Below are 13,329 nucleotides of genomic sequence, written 5' to 3'. Positions count from 1 at the left end.
TGAGTAGCTATACCTTTCTTGAAGTGTTCCTGTATGGAAGCAAAAGCATTCGTTAGATGTTGAGTAAAAGCATCAACGTCGAACATCCTCTTGATGTAATAATTCCTCCACCAAGTATCAAATTATTGTGTTTGGTAGAATGATAGTTGGAAAGAGAGAGGGGTAAGATCGTTAACTTTTGCATATCGAGACAAATATTTGTCGCACTCGTCTTCCATGATATATATATATATATATATATATATATATATATATTAGACCAAATTATCGAGACACAAGGTTGGGTTGATAGCTGACCAAAATTATTTGGTTCTTCGAAGGCCTCAGTCTGATGGCAATCAGTTTTGGGGTGAGAAATGCCTCCCAGATGGCCAAAGATTGTGCATCCTGATCTATCGAAGGAGCATGGAAATATCTAGTAAACCACTCAATGCAATGAGTTCTATTGGCAAAAGGAGTCATCAAAGGGGTAAAGTTGTAACGCTTCGCATACAACATCACATAGTTGGTAAAATAATCCTTCAAGCTGGGTCTTTCGTCCCTTCGATTGTCCTATTCTTGATTGTCTCATCTTCTTCATCAATGATGTTGTGTGTTGGGAGTGAAGGTTCGAAGGTGGCATTGAACCACAGTTGTAGTAACCAGATGGGCCTGACAAATAAGATGTTTTCCCCAATTGATAAGTCTTCAGGGTTTTGACAGATTCCCCCAAGGATTCATAAAGTGAACCCAAGATCAATTGACTCAAGCATATCTTGCGCCTTACATGAACCTGGTTCGCCAAAGTTAATAACCTCTTTGCCACTTGAAGTGACTTCGAGCTGAAGATGCACTTTAACAACCAGAGCGCTAAGAAGGCAATATGATCTTAATTAGAAACTTCGTCTATCTAGGTGTCATGGTGGTAAGAGATATAATTAGTGAAGGTTTCTCTGGAGGAGTCAAAGTTGATGGTATCTTCGGTCATTTCGTTGGGATCAAAGTCCTCATCAATCGGTCGAAGTCTAGCCATGGCAGCATTATCGAATAGGGTAGGTGACAACATTCCACAAGGGAAATAAAAGGTGTTATGGGAAATATCCCAGAAATACAAAGAGGCAACTAGCATATTTTGACAATAGGTTGGTCTTACCTTTGATAGTTGAATTACGTCATAAAAGCCCATTTATCTTAAAAATTGAGCCTTTTCCTTTCGACTTTAGGGAGCCAAGCGAGGTATGGCTCAAGATCTTACGCCGAAGGGAAAGAGTGAAACACTCTAAGGGTGTTGCTCATATAATCTAAATTAAAGGGTTTTTCTTGGTTCGAGGCGTCAGTCGAAGAATTTTCCTGATCTAAAGTTTGAACATTAGAATCTACTTTAACACTACCCTTAACAGCATTTCTAGTTCTACAAACTATGGGTTTTTTTCAATGGTAAACAGGAAAAAAAGTCTTCCATCTTTTCAACATCAGCGTTAGGGCCAAGCAAATGACCCATGTACGCATGACTTTCACCAGAGATAGTTAAAGAAATGATTACCTGGGATTCATAAATCCTGAGTTTTTCTTCAACAAGAGGCGGTTTAAGGAAACATACTCCTGGTTTCCTATCAGCAATGGACCAGCAATCTGGATTACAGGTGATGTATAATCTTTGTGTTGCTTACAAACTTTAGCATTCTTGACCTTTGGAGGCGCCATTGTTGAAAGTGTTGAGTTTGGTAGAGAAAACCAGCTAGGTTTTGATTTTGTGGGTAAGAATCACAAAAGAAATGGAAGTTTTTGGAGCCTAGAGTTTGGAAAAGTGTCAATAGTTGAAGGTGAAGACTACTTATAGAGAGCGGAAAGTCGTTCTCGTTCGTTTGTTTGGAAACAATAACAAATGTTAGTGGGGCACATGTGCATGTTTAAGAGGTTAAGCAGGCGGTTGCCTATTCGATTGCCACCATTACCCCTAAAAAATAGGAATGATGATGATGATTGCATATTAGCACGTCTCGATGAGACGTTTAGGAAAATTAGTCATAATGACCATGACGTCACAACAATAAATGTACCGTCGCGTCGAAGGCTATCTAAAAATGTCCATTTCTCCATGTAGTCGAAAAAGACATTTTTGGGGACAATTTGTTAGCTGCAATTTCAACGCTCAATAAAAAATAAGATGTCAAGAGAAACAAAGGAAATATTTCATGAGAGAAGCTGACTTCGAAGAAGAAGTTAGATAGTTTCGACAGGAACATGGCGAAGAGTTGGTCATTCTGGCGAGCTTACGTTACATTGGAACTTAGAAATGTTTTGAAATGATTCAGACTTGGAGTTCGACACGGAGAAATTTGAAATTGGCCAATAACTGTATTTTGGCCTTATTCGTTCCTTAAGAAGCACGCGTGGAGACTTGTGAAAGACGAAGCACATGCAGACGAGAGCGTGTCATTTCCTGGAGAAAAGAATGTTACTATCGAATTAGTATAAATAGGGATCTTGGAAATTAGATTTCGGGTGTTCAATATTATACCGTACTCAAATAATTCAAAGTTTCTAAGTGTATTGAGAAAAGAGTTTTTGAAAAATATACTTATAAAACACCATTTTTATTTATTCAGTCAATTTACTTGCATTCAATGTCCTTTTTTATTCTTTTTACATTTCAGTTGAATCCATTTACATTCCAGTCGAAAAACTTTCTTCTTTCCCTTTTCTTTTATATTTACAAACAAATTTTCACATTATTGTTGCATTGTCTTCATGATTACCATTGTCAAACAACTTAGCACTAAGAAAATCTAAAACAACACAAAAAGACTATACACATATGTCCTATGATCAATCTAGTTGATCCTGCAAGTAACCAAAGTATCAATTTTGAAACGTTAAGATATGTAATTGCTAATATTAAAAATCAAACTAATAAATGTGAGAATTCTGTCTCGATGAAAAAGGAATTGAAAGAGTTACATGAAACTCTAAATAAATTTACTAAGGGGGAAAAACCTAGATTTTATTCTATCAAATCAAAGATCTTCATGGAATAAAACTAGATTAGGTTTTAAATCAAATAAATCACGTAGCAAAGGCTTAAATAAAAAGAAATTGAATTGTTCGATTAAAATGCTCCTTCTGTAATAAGCTTTACCACTTAGAGACATTTTTTATTATCATAAGCTAAAAAGGTCTAAAGGTAACAACCTTAGACCTCTTAGAGCTACTAGCACACCAGGACCCAAAAAGATTTGGAAACCAAAGGCAAAAACATGATTTGTTTTGCATGAATGATTTGTAGTTTTAATGAAGTCGCAGTGCATATTAAATGAAGTTGTACAAAGCAATTGTATACCATGAGTATACAAGAGAAAGTCTTGTTTGACGACGTTTGATGATTATGATGCTAGTGATCAAAGTATGTTAGTCGATGGTGTATTTCAACGGACGTGATCAAGGTGTTCTCATTGAAAGTGTCTCTCGACAACTAACTGTGATTATCTATGATAATCATATTACCTCTTGGTAAATTGAGTTGACAAGTCTCTAATAGATTTATAGCATGTTTGGATTGGCTTTTGGAAGACCCAGAATCAATTCTAGAGGTGTAGAATTGATTCTGGCTGATTTTGAGGTGTTTGTTTTATCAAAAATAGAATTGATTCTGCCTCCAGAATTGATTCTACTAGAAGCTAGAATTTGTAGCTTCTATCTCCAGAATTGATTCTGAGTAATTTTTACACTAAAATTTATTATTGAACTCATTCTTCCATAAATGTATCCAAACATAAATCAATTATGTTAAACTCAATTTTGTTAAAATTAATTATACTCAACTCAATTATGGTAGAATCAATTATGTTCACCACCAATCCAAACACACCGTGCATATTTGGTTTGGCTTTTAGAAAGGCCAAAAAGCAATTCTAGAAGTATAGAATTGATTCTGGGTAATTTTAAGATGTTTGGTTAGACAAAAGTAAAATTGATTCTCTCTCCAGAATTGATTCTACTTGAAGCTATAATTTGTATCTTCTGCCTCCATAATTGATTCTGAATAATTTTTACATTGTAATTTATTATTTAACTCATTTTTATATAAAATCTATCCAAACATAACCAATTCTATTAAATTCAATTCTAATAAAATCAATTTTACCAAATTTAATTTTTGTTGTAATACGATTCTATTTTTTCCTTAATTTTCTAGAGTCTTCGGTATTAGGGATGGCAAAAAAAAACATACCCGCGGGTATCCACGGGTATTACAAACGGATATTTAGTTACCCATTTACTTACGGGTACGGATATGAATTTGATGGTATTCATATCCGCGGGTATCCATATACGTTAATAGTGATTAAAATTACTTAAATATCCTTTTAAAATTAGTATACTTGAATATCTTTTTAACATCAATTAGTATACTTAAATATTCTTTTAATATTTTCTTACATTCTACATCAATATTCATTATAAGATGCTTTTGAAGTTAATATAGTAAATGTATAACACATACTTTTCTATTAATATGATACCAATATTTCAAGTAGATTACTCTTTTAGTATAAAGATTTCAACTAAAAGAATAGAATATGATAGAGATAATACTCTATCTGTTATTTATAAGCACACCAAATAGGCCTAATGTTTTTTTTTCAGTAAGTATGATGAGTGCCAAGATATAATAATTTCGATGTGGATTGTTGAACCAATAGAAATTTGGCATCTGTAAACTATATGGTACATGGTGAATGGATATTATATGATACATATATCATCATCGAACACTAACAAACAATTTCCCAATTTTTTATTTTTATTTAAAAATATCCAAAATAAATAAATAAAATAAAATAAAAGATGATCCACTTCGAACTGTAGTTGACATCTGGTGTCTAGTGGCCACACGACCTTTACCACTACCCCTTATGGCTATATGCAATTCATCACAATGCTTCGTTCTCTCCACTTTCTCTTCTCCACGGTAAGCCATAATCTCATCTACTTCAATAATTATTGCTTACTTTCATAATTACGGTAATTCCATTTGATTGGTGTAATTAACTGTATAAAGTTTACATTTTTTAGGAATATTCAGTGACCCAGATGGTGTTTTGAGTCTGCTTTTTTAGGGTTTTATAATTTCATATGATAACTATGGATACTTTGCTCAAAACACCAAACAACCTTCAATTTTTGCATCCACTTCATGGCTATTCAGAAAAATTGGCTAATTGTTCAGGTTCGTTTAAGTTACAAAGCCATGAAGTTAGATTTGGTTCAAAGAAAAAACCTATTTTGAGAGCTAGTAGCAGTGCCCTTTTGGAGCTTGTTCCTGAATTTAAGAAAGAGAATTTGGATTTTGAGCTTCCTTTGTTTGATTCAACAAAGGGAACTGTTGTGGATCTTGCTGTTGTGGGAGGTGGTCCTGCGGGGCTTGCGGTAGCGCAGCAGGTTTCGGAAGCAGGGCTTTCGGTTTGTGCTATTGATCCGAATCCGAGATTGATTTGGCCGAATAATTACGGTGTTTGGGTGGATGAATTTGAAGCGATGGATTTACTTGATTGTCTTGATAAAACTTGGTCGGGTGCTGTTGTTTATATCGATGATAAAACGAAGAAGGATTTAGATAGGCCTTATGGAAGGGTGAATAGGAAGCTTTTGAAGTCGAAGATGCTTCAGAAGTGTATATCGAATGGTGTGAAGTTTCACCAAGCGAAAGTTATGAAGGTTGTTCATGAGGAAGCTAAATCGTTGCTGATTTGTAACGACGGTGTCACGGTTCAGGCTACTGTGGTTCTTGATGCTACTGGGTTTTCGAGATGCCTTGTGCAGTATGATAAACCGTATAATCCAGGTTACCAAGTTGCGTACGGGATTTTGGCTGAGGTTGATGAACACCCGTTTGATGTTGATAAAATGCTTTTTATGGACTGGAGAGATTCACATCTGGACGATAACGTGGAGCTCAAGGAGAGAAATAGTAAAATACCTACCTTTCTATATGCAATGCCGTTTTCTTCCACCAAGATATTTCTCGAAGAAACGTCTCTTGTTGCGCGCCCTGGGTTAAGGATGGAAGATATACAGGAAAGAATGGTTGCTAGGTTGAAACACTTGGGTATCAATGTGAAAAGCATTGAAGAAGATGAACATTGTGTGATTCCCATGGGCGGCCCTCTCCCGGTTCTCCCTCAAAGAGTTGTTGGAATTGGTGGTACGGCCGGGATGGTGCATCCTTCAACTGGTTACATGGTAGCGAAGACGCTAGCTGCTGCTCCTATTGTTGCTAACGCTATTGTTCAGTATCTTGGTTCTGATAAAGGTCTTTTAGGAAATGAAGTATCTGCGCAAGTATGGAAGGACTTATGGCCGATTCAAAAGAGACGACAAAGGGAGTTCTTCTGTTTCGGTATGGACATCTTGCTCAAGCTTGATTTACCGGGAACGAGGAGATTTTTCGATGCGTTTTTTAATCTGAAACCTCATTATTGGCATGGATTCTTATCGTCGAGACTGTATCTTCCTGAGCTGTTTCTTTTTGGACTGTCTCTATTTTCTTATGCTTCAAATACATCTAGGGTAGAGATTATGGCAAAAGGAACTCTTCCTTTAGTAAATATGGTCAACAACTTGATAAAAGATAAAGAATAAGATTACATTCTGTTGTATGATACATATGTTATGCATGATTCGACTTGTAGTTTACTACAGATGATATTATAGATTTCCATTAAGTATATTGTTTGATTGGTTTAATTTCTGCTGGTTTTGGCGAGTCATTGTTGGTTTAATTTCTGCTGGTTTTGACTTATACATGATGTTTATGTACAAAATTTTAAAATGATGATAATATGTACAAGTCAATATAATTAAAAACAAAATTAAAGTTTAACAATAACGATAATTAATTTAGAAAAATTAATTCGTAAATATCATCTAAGCATCAATCATAAACACCACAACTTTGTTTACATAAATGTTGGGAAATTCCAAAATTCAAAATCTCGTCCAATTGAATTAATTTTGTATGGTTTATATAAATATTGGGAAATTCCAAAATTCCAAAATTCAAAATCTCATCCAATTGAATTAATATTTTATACAAAAAAAATTTCATGCTAGCATCAATCTTTATGAATATTATTTAAGAGCAGTTAGATTAAGGATGCTCACATGATTTTACTAGACACTATCACACTAGATTTAACCTCGAAAAATTATTTTTCTCTTTCAAACGTAGGTTTTCATTCCTCTCTTTAATTTTCTAACACAATCATAGAAATAAAATTTCTCTCTTTATTTTTACTGTTTCTAACCTCTTGCATAAAATCTAAAGCACACAAAGTGTTTCATTTATCTCCCACTATCTTAAGAATACGAAAAGTTTGATATCCTTAGAAATTTCAAAAAAACAACTTATAATGGTGAAACAAAGATGAAGGAACCTGCATCTAATTTGAAATTGATAGAAAATCATTTATCTTTTTTTTTTTAACCAAAAGAAATGATATCAATAAAAAAGAATAACAGAGTACACAAGGGGGACCAAACCAAGACCCCTTAATGACAAAGCATAAGCCTAGGTGAACCCATCTTGTCTAATAAGTATTCTTTGTTGATATCCTGATGAACAAAATCATACCAAATAGTGGAGTTGCCTTTTAATCCAATACTAGCCAGAAAATCGGCACAAAAATTGGCTTCTCTAAAAATATGTGTGATCATAAAATCTATACCAATGGTGTAAGCCCAACACATAAGCCAACAACAACGAATTTTCCAAGGCACAAGGTTAGAATCTTTGAAAGCATTTACAACAAGCATACAATTTGTCTCAAGCCAAAGTTTAGTGATGTTTAAAGCTTTGGCTTTTTCCATAGCCATGATGGCTGCCAGGAATTCAGCAATTTCTGGAGGTTCACAGCCCACAAAAGCACTAAAGCTAAGAACATGCCTCGCATCGTGATCCCAAAAAATCCCGCCACACGCCGAATTCCAAGGGGTTCCGAAGCTACACCATCAACGTTGCATTTGAGCCAGCCTCTAGACGGAGGAGACCAAACAACACTAACCAAGGAACGATCCGTCCTAGGATTTATCTTAATATCCAATCTTTTAAGCAAAGAGAAGCTAGTAATATCAGTATTAGAGCACCTTTTTGTGTTGTTACCAATGACCTTGATCATGCCAGCAAGCTGAGATATTACAGTTTTCCAATGAGTGTGAACATCATCAAATCTGGCCATATTTCTAGCATTCCATATATTGTAGATAATACCAACAATGCAAGCATTCACAACAGCTTTAACCTGAGCCGACCAAGAGTGATGAAGAGCCCTTTTACAATCCTCAATTCCATTGATAGAAAAACTCAAAAGCATAATACTATCAAGCCAATTCCATATATGTCGCACATACGAGCAATCAAAGAAAAGGTGCTTAGAACTTTCTGTGCTTGAAAGGCAGAGGCTGCAAACAGATGGGAAAGAAAAACCACGCAACTGCAAATTATCATCAGTAGGTACTTTGTTGTGCATGAGACGCCAAACAAGCATGGAGTGAGACGGGGGAGAATCAATATCCCACGGGAAATTCGACCAAACAGCAGAAGGGCAAGGTTTAATGATCTCCTTATACGCTTCCTTAATCGAAAGCATACCATTGGTGGATTTCTTCCAAACCAAGGCATCCGGAACATCCATGTCGGGTATAGAAATGCAGGCAATCAGATTCCTAAGATCAGGTAAAGCTACATGAGTGTTGTTGCTAACATTCCAACTATTATTTGACCACCAATCACAAACCTTAGAAGTTAGAGTTCTATGAAATCTGTCAGGAATTTTATACTTGCTAACAAGGGATTCTCCAAGCCAATTGTCCATCCAGAAGTTAACAAAATTGCCATTTCCAATGATCCAACTACAGTTATCTAGCACAGTCTGATGAACATCTTTAATTCCTATCCAAATAGAAGACTTAATGGAGTACTTAATGACCCTACCATTTCTCTTAACCCGAGCCTTAAGAAGAGTGCACCAACTTTGGGTATTATTCAAAAATTTCCAGCACAGGTTCATGTTACTAGCAGTGTTATAAGCCTTTAAAGAGATAATGCCCAAACCACCTTCATTGATTTTCTTGCAACAGGATTTCCAAGCCACAGTCACCAGCTTTTTGTTGTCAATGCTACCACTCCAAATAAAATTTCTTATCCAACCTTCTAATCTTTTAATTATGCTGCCAGGCCAAGAGTAAACAGAAAGGAAGTGAACCATCATGCTGAAGACAACAGCTCTCACCAATTGGACTCTTCCCGCCATAGACAAAAGCTTAGCCTTCCAAGCAGCCATCTTTATCCTAATATTATCAGCAATCTTTTGAAAGTAACAAGCTTTAGGCTTCCCTACAAAGATAGGCACACCCAAATGAGTAAAAGGAGGATTGGCAACAGTGAATCCAATAATGTTAGCAAGAGAACAGTGTTTGTTTATAGTCATTCCACCAGCATATATCAAAGATTTAGAAAAATTACAATACTGGCCAGAAGTGTTACCACAATCTCTTAAAAGATTAGCAATAGCATTGAGAGATTTTGAGTCTCCTCTACAAAATATCATAATATCATCTGCAAACAAGGTGTGAGAAGGAACAAAACAATGTCTATTAGCCTTAATGAGATTCAACTGGTTGGTGATGACAAGGTTAGAAATAGCCCTGCTAAGGACATCTTCAGCAATGCAGAAGAGCAGAGGGGAGAGAGGATCCCCTTGCCTCACACCATTGGTGCATTTGAAATAGCCAACTTGATTCCCATTAAAACCTATAGAAACAGTGGCAGAGTTAAGAATGCTGGAAATCCGATTACAAAAAACAGAGTTAAAACCAAAACATCTAAGAGTTTCAATAAGAAAATCCCAATTAAGGGTGTCAAAAGCTTTAGCAATGTCAATCTTCAAAGCCACATTCCCACTAAAGCTTTTATTAGGAAGAATGTTAATAGCCTCAGAAGTTAAATAGATACCATCTCTAATATTCCTACCAGAAACAAAACCCTTTTTGTTCTTTAGAAATAATGGATGGAAGAATGGAAGCCAATCTATCAGCCATAATTTTTGAAATGATTTTAAAATTAAAGTTGGCTAAGGCTATAGGTCTGTACTGGCTCAGACAGCTAGCCTCTTTAATTTTAGGAATGAGGACTAAAGTGTTAGCATTGTAATTAGGCAATATCCAGCCTTGAGAGAAAAAATGAGTAACAACATTAATGACATCAATCTTAATAATGTTCCAATAAGTATGAAAGAAAATACCCCTAAAGCGATCAGGGCCAGGGGCAGAATTTGCATTGAGGTTCAACACTGCACCATGAATCTCTTCAGCAGAAGGAAGTAAAGTAAGCAGAGCATTAGTGTTATCAGAAATCATAGAAGGGATATTAGCATTAATCAAAACATTATCCTGCATAATGTGATTGTTATTAAAGAGGCTTTTGAAATGATGCTCAATGTGATTTTCCAAGACAGCTTGATCAGTAACCACAGTGTCATTAATGACTAAAGAAGATATAAGGTTAGTCTTCCTCCTAATTTTAGCATAAGTGTGGTAAAACTTGGTATTCCTATCTCCATGCAAAGTCCTGTTGATTTTGGACTTTTCCTTCCAGAAATCTTCTTCCATGTTCAGGGCAGATTCCATAGCATGTTGTGCTTTAGTTTCCAAATCCTGAAGACTGTCAGTGTAGCCCTGCAAAGCAATGTTAGTTTGAACATCTTTCAAATCTTTCTCAGCCATAGCCACATTCTTATGCACATTACCAAAAGAGTTCCTATTCCAATCTTTTAGTCTAGCTTTTAGAATCTTAAGTTTTTTATCCAAGACAAACATAGGACAGCCGTACACTTTAACTTTCCAAGCATCCTCAACAATTTTAATACAGTCTTCATTTTTAGTCCACATGCTATGAAATTTAAATTGAGACTTAAAAGGAATATCATCAAAATTTATAGAATAAAGAATGGGATAATGGTCAGACTTTATCTTAGGAAGGGTGTTACAAACAGCAAACCTACAAACATCAATCAACTCCATATTACATATAACTCTATCTAAACGCTTTTCAGTTCTATGTCTTCCTCTCCTACAATTACACCAAGTGAAGAGGTTTCCCAAAGTAGGGAGGTGAATGAAGTGGTTAGTATCAGACCAATTAAAAAAATCGGTAATGGGAGTTTTGGAAGGAGAATTATTACCTCTATACTCATCTGCACTAACAATATAGTGTTGAAATCACCAATAAAGGACCAAGGAATGATAGGGGTAATATTACTAAGCTTATGCCAAAGAGACCGTCTAGTAATGTAATTAGTAGAGGCATATATAACAAAATAACCAAAGACAGAACCATTCAAATTAATTGAAAAGGATATGTGCTGATCATCAGTATTAATGACAGAGGGATTAAGACTAGACTTACAGAAGCACCAGAGATTAGGAAGGTTATTAATTCTATTGTTAAAAGCAAAAGGCTTAAGATCCAGCCTGGCAAGCCAAACCTTGGGAAATTTGTCAAAACTCATCCAGGGCTCAGCAATAAAAATAAAATCAGGATAATTTTTATGAATTAACTTTTTAAGAGCAAGCCTAGAGGCATTGTTAGCAATACCTCTAATATTCCAATATAAGCAATCCATAAAGTCAGATTAGATTTACCAGACACAGGTCTAGTTTTACCAATCGAGAAAGATTTCTTGTTCTTCATTTTCTTTGAAGTGACCAATTGGAAATCCTTTTCTGGGAAAAGGTCAACACCATCATCTGCCTCTCTATCTTCTTCGGCCATATTGTCCCAAGATTGTTGGAGGAAGTCTGTGATTTTCTTTTTGTGAGCTTCAGCAATTTGAGTTTCAGGAACCAAGTCTACCATTTGAGTAGCATCTATATATTCACTTTCAGATGTGCCTTCCTCGTCAATGGCTGGACCTGTAACAAAGTTAACCATAATGTCATCAATAGCTTTAGCAACTGGTTGCAAAATAACAACCTCATCAGATTTATTTGAGTTAGAGACTCCCTCTTTATTAGATTTTCCAGCTTCATTGTTTTCTGGCTCCTTACCACATTGAGTATCAACCTCAATCACCTTCTTTTTCTCTTTTTCTAAGTCTGTTTTGTTCTTCTTTCTATCCATCTCCTTAGAATTTCCAATCCCTTTTCTCTTGCAAGAATGGATAGAATGTCCTATGCAGGAGAAAAATGAACAGAACTCAGGGACTTTCTCATATTCAATATCGACAAAGAACGCAAATCCCATTCTTTCCACAAGGATTTTGTATAAAAATTCTTTCGTGAGATCTAAGTCAACCAATACACGAACGAAGTGCCCAAAAGGCCTTTCAAATGCTGATTTGTTCGATGCAGAGTCAATACATATTGGGGTTTCAATACTGCTAGCGATAGCGAAGATAATTCGTGGTCTCTAATACTCCTGAGAAAGCCCATGGATTCTAATCCAAACTTGAGCAGAAGTTTGTTTAAGGGTAGCTGGAACAAAGTCTTTTGTCCAAGGAAAAAGTTTTAACACCCCTTGGGGAAGCGACCACGCACTAACAGAGCGAACTCTTTGAACATCCTCCAAAGAAGAGAAGGCAAATTCGAAGAATCCCTTTCCGAGTGAAGTTACACCCCACTTTCCAATTGCCGGCCATAACTCCAATAGTTTAGATCTCAGATTTACCACGGTTAAAGGGGTCGCTCCTTTAGACCAGACAACACGATCATGGAGGTGATGCTTACAAGCTTCCACCCCAAGTTTGTACTCTTCTTCAGGTATAGTTATCGCCAGCCTGTCCCCTTTAAGGCAGGGGGTAGGGAATTGACTGAGAGGAATATCGCACACATTGTATGAGACCACCGAGGCGAAGGATTTCAACTGCTTTTTTACACTTTGCTTGTTTGCGTTCTCCGTACTTGAGAGAGGCGAGGATAAACCTGTTTCCGGAAAGAGCATAGTGACATCCATGATGAATAAAGAAGGATTTAGGCAGAGAGGGAGAAGAAAACCGATCAGAAACCACCGTGAACCACCGAAAACTAGCCGTTACCAGTTGTCACCGAGAGCATTGTTTTCCTATCATTTATCTAATTTCTGTTATAACTTAAAATTAACCCCTGGAAATTCAACATAAATCATATAACTTGTGAATGATGATCGGTCCATGAGAAATCAAAATAAATTCTTCAAATATGCAAAATTACTGTTGCATAATTACTTCCAATTGAAATTATGAAGACAAAAAGTTCATTTTTCTAATTAACAATTGATTTTTGAATGAATCAGACACCACGCCAAAAACAAAGAAG

At 35.9% G+C, this 13,329-nt stretch overlaps 2 protein-coding genes across 2 annotated transcripts; one reads left to right on the top strand and one right to left on the bottom strand.

Annotated features, from left to right (window-relative positions):
* The first annotated feature begins 4,794 nt into the window (after positions 1 to 4,794).
* LOC131622918 (lycopene beta cyclase, chloroplastic/chromoplastic-like) lies at positions 4,795 to 6,726 on the top strand. Its single transcript, XM_058893928.1, has 2 exons — positions 4,795 to 4,951; positions 5,056 to 6,726. The coding sequence occupies exon 2, from the start codon at positions 5,116 to 5,118 to the stop codon at positions 6,619 to 6,621; it is 1,506 nt and encodes a 501-aa protein (XP_058749911.1). The 5' UTR covers positions 4,795 to 4,951; positions 5,056 to 5,115; the 3' UTR covers positions 6,622 to 6,726.
* A 1,100-nt stretch (positions 6,727 to 7,826) lies between these two features.
* On the bottom strand, positions 7,827 to 12,280 carry LOC131622872 (uncharacterized). The gene is made up of 4 exons (XM_058893891.1): positions 11,633 to 12,280; positions 11,444 to 11,522; positions 10,140 to 11,231; positions 7,827 to 10,066 (listed from the first exon to the last, which is right to left on the bottom strand). The coding sequence occupies exons 1-4, from the start codon at positions 12,278 to 12,280 to the stop codon at positions 7,827 to 7,829; spliced, it is 4,059 nt and encodes a 1,352-aa protein (XP_058749874.1).
* Between the last annotated feature and the right edge of the window lie 1,049 nt (positions 12,281 to 13,329).

The sequence above is a fragment of the Vicia villosa genome, unplaced genomic scaffold (assembly GCF_029867415.1).
Source record: "Vicia villosa cultivar HV-30 ecotype Madison, WI unplaced genomic scaffold, Vvil1.0 ctg.000045F_1_1_1, whole genome shotgun sequence".
Classification (NCBI taxonomy): domain Eukaryota; kingdom Viridiplantae; phylum Streptophyta; class Magnoliopsida; order Fabales; family Fabaceae; genus Vicia; species Vicia villosa.
Note: the sequence above shows the minus strand (reverse complement) of the source record. Positions and strands in the feature narration are given on the sequence as shown.